At 43.4% G+C, this 18,867-nt stretch overlaps 1 protein-coding gene across 5 annotated transcripts in view; it reads left to right on the top strand.

Annotated features, from left to right (window-relative positions):
* The window catches only part of sgcd (sarcoglycan, delta (dystrophin-associated glycoprotein)), a 323,072-nt gene that overhangs the window by 139,552 nt on the left and 164,653 nt on the right, over window positions 1-18,867 (top strand). The window contains exon 1 of one of the 5 annotated variants that reach the window (XM_028595708.1): window positions 8,324-8,644. The exons of the other annotated variants lie outside the window; for them this stretch is intronic. Within the exon in view, the coding sequence (XP_028451509.1) occupies window positions 8,642-8,644 (3 nt within the window). The 5' untranslated portion in view covers window positions 8,324-8,641. Of the gene's footprint in view, window positions 1-8,323; window positions 8,645-18,867 lie in introns of those variants that run through there. 5 annotated transcript variants of the gene reach the window in all.

The following is an 18,867-nucleotide window of genomic DNA, read 5'->3' as shown; positions in this document are numbered from 1 at the left end:
GGAAACACAACCGCTGCTTTCTAAGGAAAACCCAAACGCCGGCGTATAATAGGAGCAATATGTTTCTCTTCTGTCTCCGTTCCGACAACGTGTGGTGGAATAGCCCGAGGAAGGCTGGTGTGTGAGGGAGGGAAAGCTAGTGATTGAAACAGAACATGGTCAACTGCGGTGTTCAACGTAGGGTCTTTTTTCTTCACTTTTACTGTCGTGCAAATGAGAAACCAAATCCTGCTATACCAAAGTCAATTATAAGTTGACCCTATACAAAAAGTCTTTAAAAAAGTTTCAAAATCGTCGAAAAAAACAAAACCTTGTTAAAGCATCAAAAACGTAAAAGAAACACGGAAAAATATGTCAAACTTCAAAAAACAACGTCAAAGTGTCAGCGTTAAGCACCAACTCCATTCTTAATTGGCCAATGGCACATTCAAATCATTCAACAAGCATTTTCCAACAGGGGGCAAGAGAACAATAACATCATTTATGTTAGATTTACCTGCCCGACCTGGCGTGTAACTTGCCCCGGGGCCAATCTGGCAACCCTTATTGTTGAACCCTGGACTGATGGTGGAAATGACAACAGCACCGGAGGGATTTTTGCAGTTCCAAGAACATAAAATTCCTAGAACCCTTTTTTTCTCATGTTCCGACTGGACCAATTTGGGGATTTTTAAGTTCCTCTGGCCGCAGGGTTAGGGTTAGCAGCCGCATTGTGTCTCTTTTTGGTAGTTTTTGTTTTTCTTTGGAGTTGTTTTGGGTCTCTGTTGTTGGTTTGTGTCCCTTTGTGGTAGTTTTGCATCTCTTTTCCACATCATTTTGGACTGTTACTATCCCCATATATGTGTCTTAAACGTTGGGAAAGCTAGAGCAGTTCATAAATTGCCAGACAAAACTTCAACTCCAACTACAATCATTAGCCATGGGAAAAGTCTTAGTTACTTTCGTTGGGTTTAGGTGCAGCACCCGAGCCGTTTTGGGCAGCACCTAAGCCGAATGAAAGTAACTGAAAGACTTTTTGGGCTCGGGTGCAGCACCTAAACCTTCCAGTGGCGGAGAAAACCCTGCAAGAGGTTTAAAAAGACCCTCCTGTAACAAAGTCTCGCCTCTTCCGTTGTTTTCTACATTGTGACAGAGGTTGTAGGAGACAACAGGAGGTGAACATGCAGCATACGTCACGTAATGTCTGTATCCATGTACTTACAACAAATGGGGGGGTGTCACCATTTACAGGAAAAACTGACGAGTGCGAGTCCCACCTGCTGTCAAATAATCAGTTATTGTTATCTTCTTTTGTGACATTCCCCAAAAGGTGAACTCTGTGTCTCAGACTCTAACTCTTTCACTTTTAATGGAGTCTTGGTTACCAATAAGACAACCCTGCAAAAGACCGGCTGTCCGTCTCTCTGCTCCCTTGTTAGCATCACTGTCAGCAAGCGCCGTTCTGTTCCACACACCCGCTCGCACAATTAATCGCAATTCTCTACCAGATTCCTAGCGCCCTGTCACCAACTGACCTTTCTACCCCCGCCCCCCTCCACATAGCTTCATTTGTGTTGAGCAGGAACAGCTTCTCTTACAAGCCAACCAGATGGCGGGAGCCTGGCGGTGGCACTGTGATCATTAACCTGCCGGGCTTGTCTCTATGTGCACCTTGTCTCTTTTAATTCCACTCTCCCCTCTTTGCCCCTGAATGTCAAAAAAAAGAACTTCCCCAGACTCTCAAACTTTGAGGCCTTGGAGAGCTGCTGTCTTTACATGTCAGTTGCACGATACTGGAAAAAAACTGTAGGTTTTGGTCTTAGTCAAAATTTCTTTAGTCCATTAGTCATGTTTGATGCTTTTTTCACGCTGAATGACTTATTTCCAAGAAACATACGAGCACATCTCTGGTTAACACAAGAACTAAAGTGGTGCTTTAGCATGACTCTTTGCAGAGAAACTCAGATTTACAGATCTGTCGATTAAATCAACTAATCGATTAGTCGGTACAATTGAATGAGTGAGAAGAATTTCTTCAATTGAGCACAGCCCTAAAAAACTGACATTGCGATATATTTGTTTCTTGTGAGATATCTATCTATCTATCTATCTATCTATCTATCTATCTATCTATCTATCTATCTATCTATCTATCTATCTATCTATCTATCTATCTATCTATATATATATAGTGATATGAAAAAAGACAAGGCAGCCGCCACTTATGGTACTTTTCTACACACGGGGGCGGGGGGGGAGGGGCCTCACTTCCCGTAACAAACCTCGGCGGAGTAAAGTCAGGTCACTGTTAGTCTATATCCTTGACGTTCCACATCCGGGATTGCTCTGGTGCTGCAAGAAATTTCACCAGATGCATTTATATCCGTCTCCTTCCTCTTTCTTTGTGTTGGCGTTCTAACCTCCGGTGGATTTGTGAGGACTATGGTTAACTGCTCCTCAGATCTCTGCAGGGTAAATCCAGACAGCTAGCTAGACTAGAAATATCCCCTATCAACATCAATCGGAAATCGACCGGCTTGATCCCGACTCGCTCTGAAGTCATGCCCGCATGGGCAACGATCACCTCGCGCTATCGAGGCAGCCGCAGGTTTGAGACGCAGGCAGCGCAGTTGCTTCACACCGACTGCAAGAACCAGGCGGACCCAGGGGCATGCTGGGAAGCGCCTGGCTCTCACCTGATCCAACAGCTGATTGGTTCAGAATCGACTCGACATGATGACGTTTTATATAAACTTTTTATTGTTTTCGAATTGGAGGGATTTTAACTGCTATTTGTCTGATTTAAAAGCGGATTGTGTAGAGAACACATGTTGCGTGTAGAGCATTTTGACAGCTACTCTGTCTTAATAACCACAACTGGAGACTGTGTACAAGCTGATATATGGGTATGATAACATTTTATTAAATCAGAATCAGACCTAACAGGATGTGAGTGTTTCTGTGACTTCCTGTTAAGCATGTAGGCTGGAAACTCTACAACTTGAGCGCGGCTTTTTGTCACCGCCCCCTGCTGCGGCTGCCACCGCCTGCTCCCGTCCACTTTACAGGCGAGGCGCAGCTCATCTCGAACGAGCCTATTACTTCTACAGTTCGGATTCTGCAGCAGTGAAACGTCTCTGCGCTCATTGTAGCTTTGCTGCTAGTGAGAATTTAATGGGAAACAGGCCAATATGTATAGCTGCTTTTAAAATGGCTCAGCCATCTTACTGTAAGTTTTATAGATTACCCAACTACACATGAGACAGGTCATCGTATATATTTTAACGATAGAGTTGAGTCCATTCCCGGCTTGGCCCATTAAAAGGCCCCGTTCACCCTCTTGTCAGCGCGGTTGTATGGGTACAACTGTTCGCTGGGGCGCTCATGGCAGAAACCTTATTATGATGACTTACTGAGCATTTCTGCTTAAACTGCACATCCAGGAGAAGGGCCATTGCTACTTATTAAAAATGCATGTGGAGAAACTTTACTGATGCCGTCCTGTAATATGCGTTTGTTGCACACAGCAGCATTTTTTTTTTTTCAAGAATGGATACGAGTGGCTTCTGTCGAGCTGCGATACAGCAAAAATCTCCTCTGAGCCATATAAATGACTAACTTTCTTTAGGGCCCAAAGAATCACAGTGTTGGAGAAAATTGAAGGCGATTCACCGAGTAAGGAATACATCTACACTATACGTGCTTTGAATGGGCCGGTTGGTGACTGACAGTTTCATTGACTGCTAGTGATTTCAGATTGCTTCTCAGTGATTTCAGTGAGTTCACTTCCTCCGATGGAAAAAGAGGTGCCTCCTGGCAAAAAGGAAGGCAAGGAAGAACCGGAGAAGAGAGCACGCAGCCATGAAAACCGAGAAGAAGGAAAATTTAGGTTTTATACCGTGACATTAAAAATAGATATCGAGAATAAATACTGAGAAAGAATTCTATTGAGAATAATACTGAGAAAGTATAATAGTCAGACAACTCCTGGAAAATAGGCCACGTGGCTTCTGTTTCCTGTAGCTAATGCATGTAGCAACAGCCATACAAAGGGTTCACTACCACAGTATTAATCCCTTGCGTTGTCTTCCCGTTTAGAATAATTAAAGAAAAGAATAAAAAAAAGCAGAGATTATGAATTATTTTGACTAATAGTTGGGATCAGAGGATGTTGATGGATTATCACAGATGAGAATATGTCGACATTTGGTCAGGATACTGTTTTGAAACTATTTCATTATCTTTTTCAGTCGTCAACCGAGCATTCATTTAACTTGCAAAGAGCGTGTTATGGAACCATCCATGTTTTTTGGGGGCAATTTGGTTGAAAGAAACCCACAATTCTGATGCAAAAAACTGCAATAAAACGAGTCAAATTTGAACCAAGGACAACAGGAGGGTTAAGTAAGTCAACTTTATTGAGCTATCACTTGTCGGTGGTTTAGAGAAATAGAGAAAATATAATATGATAATAACTCTGACATTGACAATGGGCCTATTCATCACCTTTTCTTCACTTTCCACCGCCCACGCCTTCAGGTGAGCCGGGGCCACTTGTGACGATTTACCAATCGCGACTTTGTTTTCCGCCGAGGCGACTTTCCAAATGACTTATTAACAGGGAAGTGACCTCGACGCGCTGAGAAGAAAACAAAAAAAGCTGAATTGACTCCTTCGTTCAAGTGCTGAGGTTTTAGAGCTGCGTCAGCAGCAGCACTGAGGACGCTCGGAAATTAAAGAAGCATTCAGTGACACAAAAAAAAACGTCCCCATCGATACATTTATTCAGCATCTGTCCTTTATTAGTCAGTTAGAACATTTCTTGAATGTCATATAGTTGGACATGCTAGTATATGATAAAACTAAAATCTAGTTTATAAAATTCAGTTTTTTCAAAATTCAAAAACAAAACGGCAGCCTGTTGGATAAAACTCCATCAAGTTGTCTACTTAAAGACATGTTTCTGAAAATGTCTAAAAGTTTCAGAAAAACTATTGCCTTGGCCCACACAAAAAAATTTAAAAAACATGTAATGATAGATTATATAGTTTTGTTCCTATAGTGTGTGGGGAGCAATAGTCTATATCCTTTGTGTTCCACTTCCGGGATTGCTCTGGTGCTGCAGGAAATTCAGCCGGGTCCATCTATTTTCAGTTTCTTTCCGCTTTCTTTGTGTTGGCATTTTAAATTCGGTGGATTTGTGGGGACTATGGTTACCTGCTCCTCAGATCTCTGCAGGGTAAATCCAGACAGCTAGCTAGACTATCTGTCCAATCTGAGTTTTCTCTCGTTGCTAAACAACCAGTGTCCTGAATCTGAAAACTGGAAATCTTGCACGTTCAAACATGACTTAAAAGTATACTAGTCTATATTACTAGTAGTATTATATACGACATTTCATTTCTGGGATTGTTTAGGTGCTGCCGGCCGTCACCTTCCACTTCCTTTGTGTTGGCACACTGTCCAATCTGAGTTTTCTGTTGCACGACTAAAACAACTTTTGAACGAACACATGTTCCACCAAAACATCATTGTGTCCAGCACTTAGCGCCGCCCAAGTCAATTGTGATTGGTTTAAAGAAATGCCAATAAGACCTTCCTCCTCTGCAGCGCTGTTGAGGAAGGTCTGGCAATGCACTATACGTACAGATTCCATTCACAAAGAGCCAGAGTCCCAAATCCTAAAACCGGAAACCTGCATGATCAAAAGTGACTTTAGAGTATACAGAACGGACAACAGAACAGTGAGGCTGAAGAATGGGTCTTCAGCCTTGTGTTGTTTTAAGCAATTATTTAATCAATTGCAAACTTTAAACATATTAGGCAGTAACAGAGAGTCAGACAGTGTTGTGGGGGGGCGGGACATTAAGTCAGACTCAGTGGTGAGTGAAACCGTGAGCAGAGGGACAGACACAGAGCTGGAGCCAAAGTAGCTCACTTTTTAATTCATTCAAATTTTTTATTAGGCAAGCTTCTCCTGTACTGTACGGTAATTCCTCTACTGTGCGACAGTAAGTTGCGTGGTTATGACACAATCGTTAGCCTATTTTTATAAAAACCGTCTGCTATGGAGCCATAACGTGAGGTACAAGGTAATGGAGCCTTTTAGACATTGTCGTTTTTCTTTAGAAATAAACAATGGACAAATGGAGTCTTTAAACGCTTCGGATGTAAAGTTATTCGCTGTCAAGTGACGTCAAAATGAATGGGAGTCAATGGGATGCTAACGGGGGGGGGATGGCTTGTTAGCATCAAAATGGCGCCATAGGAGCTATGCGTTGTGGAGAGACACTTATCCCCTTGGTCATAAGATAACTGTCTGGTCAGCCATGTTTATATTGTGAAACAGATTTCATTTAAAAAAAAACAGTCAAGAAGCACACAACTTTGTGAAAGTGAAGGGGAAAAAAATGGAAACTAGCTGTGTCTTAGATGTTTTTAGACTTGTATCAATGCTCCGCCCACTGGAACTTAACTCCAACAATGAGTCTTTTTCCTCTCTTGCCCCCCGACATCAGCTCTGCCTAACTGACGTGTTCTCGAACTCAAACTCCTTGCTATCTCCTCCATCTTCTTTTCAACAGCTTAAAAATCAGTCCGTGTACGAGCTCTCCCGCCTCTTCGCCTCCCCGTGTGTATTTGCCTACACTACGTCTTCTTCATGAGACGGAGCCTCGCCGTGTTCCTCCTCCCTTTTACCAGAGGCCTATTAGGGATTTCCCCTTTCATTTATTGATTAATACATCATCAAATGGAGCCTGAGCCGCAGCCACGGCAAACAGAGTCTCTCTCTCTCTCTCTCTCCCCCCCCCCCTCCTCCGGCGTCAGCAGCCTTCTTCCCGGCTGCCCCCTTGAGATTCAGGACTTGCCTGGCCTGTTAGACAATGATTGCTATTATTCTTTTTTGTTCATTTTCTTTTTCTTGTAGCTACCGCTGCTAGTTGAGAGAGTGGCCGCATTCCCATCGTGGCTCATAGGGAGAAGAACAAACTTTTTTTTTTTTTTTTTTTTAAATTACGTGGCTTAAAAAAAATAAGTGTTGGTTGAATTTGGGGGGGCGCGGACATATCAGCAGCTTAACCTGTTTTTATGGGCACATAAGAGGATTTTTTAACCTCCTTTTGTAATAAAGCACCTTGCTTTTTCTTATCAAAGGCACAGTGCTTGTGAAACTGTTGGATGTAACATCAAAGCATGAAGTATTCCCCTAACCTACGAAATCAGTCTCACCACAAACAAGCAGGCAGGGAGAATGGGATCAGTGTGGCTGTGAAGAGAGGGAGGAAGAGAGGAGAGGAGGGGAGCAGAGAGAGAGAGAGAGAGAGAGAGAAAGAAAGTGGAGCTTTGTAGGAGAAGCTTTGTGAGGATTTTTTCCACCCCTCTCTCGCTGTCAGGCCGCACAACATTCAAGTGGAGGAGAGGAATTTGCATTCTTTAAATTGCTTCTTTCTCTCTGTCCTGAGCACGTGCACTCACACATGCATGCTCTCACATACTGCCACCATGTTTCCATCCAAAACATGTTGCTAAAGAAAAGCGAGTGACTGCAAAATTGTACATGAATTAATACAACACTAGCCACTAGGGTTGGGTATCGTTTGGATTGTTACGATTCCGATGCCGAACCGGTAGTCTGGCTCCGCCTGCCTACGTACTTCGGCTCAATTTTCATTTTCCTTCAGTACATCGTCTGGGTTTGCGGTATATTCGTGGCTTTTGACAAATATTTGGCGGTCCAATCAGCGAACAGAGGGAGTGGCTGAGAACGATGACGTTGAGGTCATGCGCTAGAGTTGTATTTCCGTAATGGCGAAGCCATTCGATCCATTGTGGCAACGCCGCCGTATATCCAGAAGTTGAAGCCTGAGCAAGAACAATCTTTGCTGAGTTGTGTGGGTGGCCATGATGATTTCCCAGCTCGCTCCGTTCAAAAAGCTTAAAAGACAAAAGCTGCAAAAGACGTCCACTGAGGACCAACTCCAGTCATCAGATCTGAGACAATTCATTCAGTTAGTTTTGATGCTCACATTGATTTTTATATTCATTCGGCTTGGGTTGTGCCCCAAAACGATTTTGGGCGCTGCGCCTAACCCTTCCAGTATAATTGTATGGAAAACCCTGCATATTTGGGGGGGAAAGCCATCCAAACACGCCCCGCATGCGTACTTGTTTCAGTCCCCACCTCTTTAAACTTCAAACCAGAGGCCCACATGTGTCTATGGTTCTAAATTTAGGCAGGAAGGCAGGGCTACAACTCCGAGAGACAAGAGGGGCTGGAGCAACAAGGCTGTCACACAGCCGAGCCTTCAAAAACAGGGGAAAAAAAGAAGAAGAGGGAGACAGGCGGGTCACAGGAGTCCACCACGCGTCCAGGAAACAGGGACTTGGCCAAAAGAGGCGGGGGGAGCAGTTTGTTATTGGAAAAGCTGACACGAGCGCAAGGCAGCGGGGAGGGGGGAGAGAGAGAGAGAGGTGGCTGCCTGACTTTGACTTTTGGTCAGTGAAGGCCTCACGCAGCTTCTTAGCAGCAACTCAGTCCTATTTCTATCCGCCTGACGCACGTTGACTCTGAGCAGTGCTCACTGGGAGCCCAGAACTAAAGGACAGAGGGGAAGTAAAGGAATTAGGAGGAAAACAGGGAGAGAAAAGAAGAAAAGAAAGCATGGTAAGTTTGTTTTCTCTGCCTTGTTTGGACTGCTCAGTAAGCGTGGCTGTGGTGGGTGGGTGGGCGGGTGGGCTGAGCTTGGACTTCTGCTACTTTATTCCGTCAGAAAAGAGTGGCCCAAATCAAAGCTGTGGTACTTATTCTTAGTTTGCAAAAGTTTTTTTTATGTTTTGTATCCCCCCCCAATTTGTGCTCGTCGGCCCGGGGGGAAAAAAACATTGTAACCACTTTAAAAATGAGACTGTTGTGGACTTGTGAAGAAGTTAGGGAGGAAAATGAAGCTCAGGAACTTTTTCTTTTCCTTTCCAAAAAATGAAATTGCAAGAAATGTGATTTCCAAGGCTGCTTGCTCTAAATTTCTCTCCCACTCTTTTCTGCAATTGTTGTGTATATAGAGAGAGGGAGGAGAAGGGTGGACGGGCATATCAGTCCCGGCAACACATTTGGTTTCAATTACTTTGTTCCTCTGGGGAACAAGCTGCTATAAATAAGCTACAAGCTGAGCGTGGACAGACTGCAGCCTACTGTCGGGGTCCGACGCATGCCTCAAGACTGACTCGGGGTCTGCTCTGGGTGGGAGGGACTCCGTTGTGGTGAAGGTTGTGTGCGTCCTGTGTTTGGTGAGGGGGGTCTTATTTAGCTTGTGTCTCTGTGTCGCCCAATGGGTAAAATTAACTCTTTGTTTTATAGAGCGCTATTTTAACGATCTAAGCGCACGGCGAGAAGCGCGTGGCGCAGGTGCGTTTAGGCCGTGCCCACAGCTAGCCAGTCAGAAGCAGAGTATGAGGGCGTGCCCTGACGGTACCTAGGTAAGGACTACTAGCCAGTCAGAAGCAGAGTATGAGGGCGTGCCCTGACAGTACCTAGGTAAGGACTACTAGCCAGTCAGAAGCAGAGTAGGGCGTGCCCCTAGCCAGTACAGAAGGACAGTACCTAGTCAGAGGGTCAGAAGCAGGTATGAGGGCGTGCCCTGACAGTACCTAGGTAAGGACTACTAGCCAGTCAGAAGCAGAGTATGAGGGCGTGCCCTGACAGTACCCTGATAAGGACTACTAGCCAGTCAGAAGCAGAGTATGAGGACTGCCTGACAGTACCTAGGTAAGGACTACTAGCCACTCAGAAGCAGAGTATGAGGGCGTGCCCTGACGGTACCTAGGTAAGGACTACTAGCCAGTCAGAAGCAGAGTATGAGGGCGTGCCCTGACAGTACCTAGGTAAGGACTACTAGCCAGTCAGAAGCAGAGTATGAGGGCGTGCCCTGACCTAGGTAAGGACTACTAGCCACTCAGAAGCAGACTGCCCTGACTAGCCTAGGTAAGGACTACTAGCCAGTCAGAAGCAGAGTATGAGGGCGTGCCCTGACAGTACCTAGGTAAGGACTACTAGCCAGTCAGAAGCAGAGTATGAGGGCGTGCCCTGACAGTACCTAGGTAAGGACTACTAGCCAGTCAGAAGCAGAGTATGAGGGCATGCCCTGACACTACCTAGGTAAGGACTACTAGCCAGTCAGAAGCAGAGTATGAGGGTGTGCCCTGACAGTACCTAGGTAAGGACTACTAGCCAGTCAGAAGCCGAGTATAATGGCGTGCCATGCTAGCAGCTAGCCGAGCATTATAACGTGTGTTCCAAAGTGACCACGTTTGTCTCTGAAGTAAAGGCTGGACTACAATAGAGCTGTTTGGAGCAGTTGGTGAACAGTGGTTTCTGTTGGAGATGGTAAGTCCCTTTGGGGGAGACTTTGGGCTTTTTCACTTTGTAAACCTATTACATGCACAAAAAAAGGTATACATAACACAATAGAGGAAAGGGGAAAATCCAAAAAGCATAACATGAGCACTTTAAAGAAAGTCAGCAGCAACGGCAGTTTCTTGCCGACAGCTAGCGGCCATTTCTCTCTCGTCTCTGCACTTGTTTATGCATTGATCACATTTGTCTGAAGTAGACTCTGCCACCGGCAAACTCCCCCCACACACACACACACACACACACACACTGTGACTCAGGCATGTGGTACGGCCCACCTTCTTCAGGACACACAGCAGCTGTCGCTCCACACACGGTTATATTGGGAAGCGAGAGTCAGAGCTCCAAATATCCGGTGACCTCCAATGGCCCCGACTCTCTGTCTCTGTCTCCTTATGGGCTTTTTACTGTCTGTTTGCATGTAGCTGCCAACTGTCTGCTGTTACCTCTTACTAGAGTCAGGCATACACGATCTCAGGTCCACCCCGAGTCAAACGGTTGTTTCCTGCCACAAACATATGCTGATCATCATACTTCACGGTAAACAACACTAAGGAAATGCTTTTGTTTTTTCACAAATAGAAAGCAAAGAGAAAAGGGGGCGCCTGGGTGGCTCACCTGGTAGAGAGCGCGCCCATACATAGAGGTTTACTCGTCGATGCAGCGGCCGCGGGTTAGACTCCGACCTGCGGCCCTTTGCTGCATGTCATTTCCCCTCTCTCTCCCATTTCGTGTCTTCAGCTGTCTTATAAAAATAAAGGCCAACATGCCCAAAAAGTAATCTTTAAAAAAAGAAAAGAAAGGGTTAAAGAGAATTAATAGGGAGAAGCCTCAGATGAGTTGCTGGTTGTTTGCCAATAATTGCATTTGTACCACAGATTGTGTATTTTTAAAATCCAACATTTAGGGATCGACCGATACTAGTACCGATTATTAGTAGTTAATGCAACCGATATTTTACAGCAAAAATGAAAATCGGTAATTTAAAATTAAGATTTTGGAATGGTACAAACTCCAACACAAAACATTGTTTAAATGCTTTAAGCAATTATTTGATAAATGAGAAACTCTCAACATAATACCCAGTAACAGATAGTCAGATAGTGTTGTGGGGGGGTGAGAACAGTGAGGTCTTCAGCCTTGTGTTGTTTTAAGCAATTATTTAATCAATTGCAAACTTAATAATAATAATAGGCAGTAACAAAGAGTCGGACAGTGTTGTGGGGGGGCGGGACATTAAGTCAGACTCAGTGGTGAGAGAAACCGGAGCAGAGGGACAGACACAGAGCTGGAGCCGAGCCAAAGTAGACCACTTTTTAATTCATAAACGTTATCAGTTATCAGGCAAAATGAACACTGACACAGATAATCTGCAAACTGCCCAAAAAAAAAAAGGCCCGATAAGTGGCCGGAGACGATAATCGGTGTACCCCTACCAAAATTTTGCCCGGATACTTCCACGGTTGAACTTTCTTTCTTCCAATTGTCATACTTTTTAAGCTTTTTGGCAGCGTGGTTTTAGGGAAGGCAATGTCGCTCTGTCAGTGCGTTGGCTGGTCCACCATTTTGGTGTAAAATGTCTCAACGACTAGAGGATGGATTAGGGTAAATCATACTGACTGGTGAAACCCTTTTTCTCTAGTGCTACTGTGAGGTGTTTTTGCTTTACACTGTATGAAAAGCTTCTCTTTCTATTCATTAATTCCTTAAACATCGGCTACAAAATAACCGCACACGTACTCCTCTACACACAGCAGACTGGTACGTTCTAACTCTGATGTTGAGGGAGACATCAGATTAACGGAGCTCATTAATCCTCTGCGTCACAGCCCCTCATGTTTTATTCCCCGAAATGCATTATGCAAGCACTTCTTAATAATGTAACCATACCACGAGAGATACTTTTAAAAATTCATGTCGTCATTGTTACTGTTGAAAAAACAAAATGCCCGATTCAAATAGGGCATTTTAGTTAAAAATAGACTGGTGAATTATCATTTTTTGCTGTTTGCTTTAAGAATAGTGTTAATGCCGTGTAACAACAACAACAACAACAAAAAGTTATAAAGCTTTTGTTAAACTAAAGGTTTTACAAAAATAAGCAGGCAGCATCTGTGACGACTGCAGGCCTCATTTGAACTTTTAAGCTGTTGCTACTTTTCATGTGCGTTTTTAATATCGGTTCATGTCAACGTTGGCTGTGACTTTGTAACCCTGTCGGGCTTTACTGAGGCTACATTTACATCGCTACATTTTGTTTTTTAAGCGGCGTTTTGAGCCAAAAGCGATCGCCGTGCACACAAGTGTTTTTAACTCCAGTAGAAGAACTAATCTAAAGTTGGTTACTAAAGACCGCTAGACCTACACCAAGGAAACGGGTGTTCCACGTGTCCCGAGAGTACTACTTAAGGGAACCAGTGGTTTTTTTGTCGGCTAAACTCAACTGCAACAGCCGCTGAAACGACCGTCACCTTACGGTGCTCCGAACCTGGCTCACAGTCAGCTTTTGTGGGCTTAATTTTACTAAAGACCGCTACGAAAGGCAGCTAAACTTTACTGTAACGTGACTGGCTGGCAGGCGTTGTAATTTCATATATCATACAAATTGTAGTCCATAAGTTTCCGTATGATATCATACGAACACGTTTATGAGAATGTGTTGACTCTCACCACCAGTCCAGTCCAGATTTTTTTATATGCAGCGCTTGAATTAGAGTACTCAGTGCTCACCAGTTTCCAGGACCAGAAGACTTAGTTTCACACTATGTTTAATATTGAGTTTCATTTTAACCAAGACTTAAAGAATTGTAGACATAGCCTGAAAAACAATAGTAGCAAAAAAACAAACAACTGACCGCAATAACATACAAAAAATACAAATACACGGAAAAACCTTTTAAATGAAATGAAAATAAAACAACACACATTAGAAAGACTTAATACAAAGAACGTTACCTTTCACCCTTCTTATAGGATATATTTGGAACATGTAACAAATCAGACAGTGACACAAGCCAATACAAACATCTCTCTCCCACAGGAAAAAAATACTAAATTATTCATAAATCCCCTCATTTGCCAGTATATCACCCATATCATTTTGTTCAACAAAGTCCAAGAATGGTCCCATAACCTGTTTGAAAGTATCTTGTCTATTTGTATGTATTTGTTGTAAGTTTAGTCCAGGGCTGTAGTACTGGGCTCGAGATGGTTTTTCTATGGTCTCGGAATTGTCTCGGACTCGCTGGTATTTGGACTTGGACTTGTCTCGGTCTCTGCGACTGGTCTTGCCAAATAGAGCTTTTGGTCTCGACCGAGACCAGGTGTCTTTATTATCTTCATAATAATATTGGAGGGAAAGTGAAACACAGCTTTGACGGGGATGCTGTTCGGCTTTTCACAAGTTTAGACAGCTAGCTAACGCTACGGCGACGTTTGCTAACGTTAGCGCAACAGCGTTAGCCTAGCCTGCTAGATAAATATTACGACTGCCGTGTCCACGTTGTCAACATAAGACCTGTGGCGTTAGTGCTCCTTTTGTACCATCCTTTTATTGAATTAAAATACTTAAGCTTCGTTCCTACGAGATGGGTGGGTTTTTGTTACGTACGTTACACACAAAGCTAACTGGCTATAGTTAGCCTGTACGTATGCTAGCGGACATTAGCAAACGTTGCCGAGCCAGGCAGCAACTTCGGCAGTAGAGTTTCGACGAACTAACGACAGCATTGTCGCCCACAATCAACCTCTGCTGCTGAAAGCAGTCAACCTGCAGTGGTGTTTGAAATGGAGACACACATATCGTGCCTTTTCCTGGAGATCCTGGCCGTTATTGTTTTCTGTCCTGGACTCAGACTTTAACCTTTTTGGACTCGATCTTGTCTTGGACTCTAACCTCTTAAGACTCGGTCTTGACTTGTTATCGACTAGTCTTGGACAAGTGTCTTGGGGATTTATTTTCCAGATACGGTCGTCTTCCATGCGGCGTTATTTTCCCCCACCCTGATGCAGGCAGATGGATAGATAGAGCTGGAGGGGGGGCACCTGAAGGTAAAAAAAAAAGGTGGATGAGTGAGGAGAGGAGGTGAAAAGTAGATTTTCTTTAGGCCTTTATTACGTGGTATCGGATCGGTGCATAAACTCCAGCACTTCCCAATATCGATACCAACGTTTTAGGCAGTATCGGAGCCGATATCGATACTGGTTGAACCTACTGGCTTCTTTTTTTACTTATTCATATCATATTCAATATTATACTGGTAATGAAACTGGTATTGTATAACAGACGTACCGTTTTTACTGCAGTCTGTCGTGGTGACTTCTGCTACAGTAGTAGTAGTAAGGCACACAATGTCTGCAGATTAGAAATAACTGACTTTGTTACAGTTTGTCTCTACAAACATCAAGCCAGAGCATCCCACACCTCTCTGCAGAGATATAAACAGCACCTTAGACTGCGTGACTCTGTTCAAGGACACCGTTCATCTTCAGAACAGCTTTTAGTCAGTATGGCTGCCCATAGACGGCACTATATTTAACAGCTGGCAACATGCCTTCAGGACTCAGACTTCAGTTTTCTGCACCCATAAAACCACCCGAGTCTGGAAAATTGTGAGGAATGACTCATCAGACCTTTTCTTTTTTTGTGCTACTGAGAATCCCAGCAGCATCTTTTGGCTTCTTGACGTGGGACCCAAATGGCGGTGTTACCACGGAGACCAGCAGTGTCAGACTGTACTGAGGCATTGATTCAACTTAATTCTGGTTGCTAATTGATTGCTAACGCTTTAACCATAACAGCTTTATTCAATTTCAATTCAATTTTATTTATAGTATCAAATCATAACAAGAGTTATCTCGAGACACTTTACAGATAGAGTAGGTCTAGACCACACACTATAATTTACAAACAATTCCAGTAATTCTCCCAAGAGCAAGCATTAGCAGTGGCTATTGCGACGTTGCCGGTTGGGGGGTGATCCATAGATCAGGGGTCTTCAAAGTTTTTTTAAGCCAAAGACCCCTTAAATGAAAGAGAGACTGAGCAGCATACTTACTACATATATTGTATAAAATGAAGTTGCCTACAATAACGTTTGGGCAGCCTAAAGCCTTTACACATACCGTTTTAGTGCATAGAATACTAAGCTATGAAAATAATAGTTGGTATGATTTTATAAATTATGTCTTTTTACGTGGCACAGTAAATCCTTAGGATTAACTGTATCTGTGGATGTCTACCTAACCCATAGGCAAGTAAGCCCATCATCAGTGTGCTTTCTGACTTGTATTTGCTTATAATTTATTGGATTCATGTTAAGACATTTTCATTTAATAAAAAAAAAAAAAGAAACATTCAAAAGTTGCAAAGAAAGGAGTCAGACAGTGTGCAGGAGTTTTGTTGCAACTTTGGACTTACTTATCCCCCTCCAACGCACCTGTCTCACGCTATAGATGTACAAAGTGTTGAAGTATATGAAAAACTTTCAAAAAATTAGCAATAATTTGGTGTGGATAGTGTATAGGTTTCCCAGGTTTACACCTCCAATTGGCCAGTAAAAAATCTGTTTATGCAGCTTTAACGGAACAAGTTTTGACATTTTGGGAAATACTCTGATTTGTTTTCTTGCCTATAGTTCCATGAGAAGATTGATACCACTGTCGTGTCTGAGAATAGTTCAAATCTTCTCATCGAAGGTCTCCTGCACGCTACCTCCGTCGGCAGTAAATAGGCTTCAGAATATATATGTTTTTTAAATTACATTTATATCTGCATTTATGTCAAAACCTAGAGACTTTCAAACGTCAAAATGTCATTTATTAAATGTATTCATGTCAGAGTGACCTATAAACATCTTTTCCTATTCTATTTCGCCACGCAGCCAGCATGCAGGAGCCCAAACTCAAAAATGAGAATAAGAGTATTTTTGCAAATTGTCGCGCTGTACCTTTTTAAAGACAAACACGTAAAATGTAATTTCCACCTCAGGAAAAGATCCGCAGAGCATTTGTGTTTTAGTATTTAAAAACCTGAAATATTAACATCCGTTCTCCTCTCTTCTTCCTCTCCTTCTTTACTAGCGCAGTAATGGTTGAACATGTGAAGCCAGCAGCACAGACATCTGCTCTTGAAAACATTGCTCTTTAGAGCCACTTGTGTTCAAAAGTTCACCTCGCCGTTTGTAGTCTTTCACTATATATGGCAATGGGTCCTTTTTGTTGCGCACCGCCACAGTTTTTTCAGACTCTTTCCTTCACCCCATTAGATAAGTTTGCTTTTTTTTTTGCCTGTTTTTAAACCTTTGGTATTCATTGGAGGGAACTGGTTTAGATTTGAGTCATACTGGCTTCCAATATAACAACTGTGGGGATTTATTTTCCAGATACGGTTGTCTTCCATGCGGCGTTTCTGTTATTTTCCCCCACCCTGATGCAGGCAGATTGATAGATAGAGCTGGAGGGGGGGGCACCTGAAGGTAAAAAAAAGGTGGATGAGTGAGGAGAGGAGGTGAAAAGTGATGCAGGGAAAGGAGTCAACAGGAGAGGGGGGCAGATTTGCTTAGTGAGTGATAATTTGAGGATTAGACTTTGGAGCAGGAATCGAGTTGTGTCGAGCCAACCTCTTCCCACATCCGCTTGGCATGGTTGCCGCAAAGTCATTTCCATGGAAATTATGCCCCCCCCCCACACACACCGTTGTTTGTGGCTATTTCGCTGCAGGGTAAATAGCACCTAAACCCCTCGAAAGCAGAGTGAATTTAAAAAGAAAAACGAGCTCAGCGATGCCACAATTATATCCGTGATATACTGTATCTATGTGGTTTAATGCGCGCTGTCTGTAAAACTGACTGGACACCTTGGGGTCCATCCATCACAGTCTTCTTAGAATTTATTTAATTTTTTATTTTGAAGTGAGAACCAGCCATCAGGCAGGTCAATTAGGAGGGAAAGTTCTTATTCGCTGTGACGGACTGGCAGAGCCCGCTGTCTTTTCCCATCATTACAGCCTCCTCAGACCTCGGCCAAACGGAGACAAATATAATTAGACTCCCCTTCGTCAATCGGGGGGCTCGTTTTAAACAGACAGCGTGCCGGTAACAAACAATACCAAAAAAAGAAGCCAATCAATACTGAAAGTTAGAAACTTTTAGTTTTTTACCTTTTTCTCACTGCCGCCCCCAAACACTAACACAGTCATTCTGGGGTTTCATTTCATTTCCTCTGCTTTATTTTCAGAGAAATAGCTTTTTTTATCACCTCGCTGATTATGCACAGTGTGAGTTCTGTGATTGGAAACGCACATTTGAAACATAAAAATCATGTATTTAACAAAACAAAATATCCCTCAAAGGCCTCCATCGGCCTCTCCGATCCTCACAATGGAGATGTAATCACTGCAAACAACTTCTCGTATGCTTACTTATTTTTTTTGACTCTCCCGACAAAATTGTTGGCTCAAAAGAAAAGATCTGATTGGTTGCCACACCGAGATAAATATGTGTTGGATGGAAATGGGCTTGTTCTGCTGCTTTTAATGTTAAATGATGGGGTTGCTCGCAGTGTGAGCAGGAAGTCAGCAGTCCTTTTTTGTTCAGAATGCTATAAAAACATTTCCTCTATGATTTACATAACAGAAATATTGGGAGTGAAAGATACAATACATACTTACTGCTAAATACACAGTCAGCAATGATTTGGTGATTTGCAAGTTAAAATTCTAAATGGGCTAAATTTAGCTGGAAAGTTCCTCTGGTGCCACCACAACGTTCGTATTTGAGTTTTTGGGCACTATTTTAACAATCTAAGCGCACGGCGTGAAGCGCATGGCGCAGGTGCGTTCAGGGCGTATACGAATCCAAGGAAAAAAAGGGTCCGTGCACCGGGCGCATGGTTCAGAAGGGTTGTACTTAGTGTCTTCGTTAATTCATAGGTGTGTTTTGGGGCGTAACATGCAATTAACCAATCAGAGGGTCTTCTCCCATTCCCTTTAAAAGCCAGGCGTGTTTGGACCTTGGAGCATTGCTGTTATGATGGAGGATTTCTTTGCACTGTAATATTTTTCTTTGCAATCTTTTGCATAATTGTCTGCTGCAGCACTTCCCTGTGTGTGTAACAAGCCTAGTGTGCGCGCGCTGTGCATAAACCAAAGCACATTTGACAAATTTGCTGTTAAAATAACAATGAAAAGCATTTGCTTCTGACTTTAGACCAGGTTTTTGTTGGTCAATGATGTGATCACTTCCCGCTGACTCAAGATAGCAATACGCCTGATCCCACCTCCCTGTAAGACCAGCACGCCCATGGGCGCGCAGATGGGGGCAGGTGCATTTGCTATTTAAACGATTCGGGCGCTGAACGGGAAACTGACAACAGCGTCGGTCCTAAACTAGCAAAGACGCTTGCGTCGGGCTTTGCGCTGCACCGGGTGCAAGATAGGGCCCTTTTGAGTGAAATGTCTCAACAACAACAAATGTTTTTTT

The sequence above is a fragment of the Perca flavescens genome, chromosome 13 (assembly GCF_004354835.1).
Source record: "Perca flavescens isolate YP-PL-M2 chromosome 13, PFLA_1.0, whole genome shotgun sequence".
Lineage (NCBI taxonomy): Eukaryota > Metazoa > Chordata > Actinopteri > Perciformes > Percidae > Perca > Perca flavescens.
The sequence above is the reverse complement of the archived record's forward strand: the minus strand, read 5'-3'. Positions and strand labels throughout refer to the sequence as shown.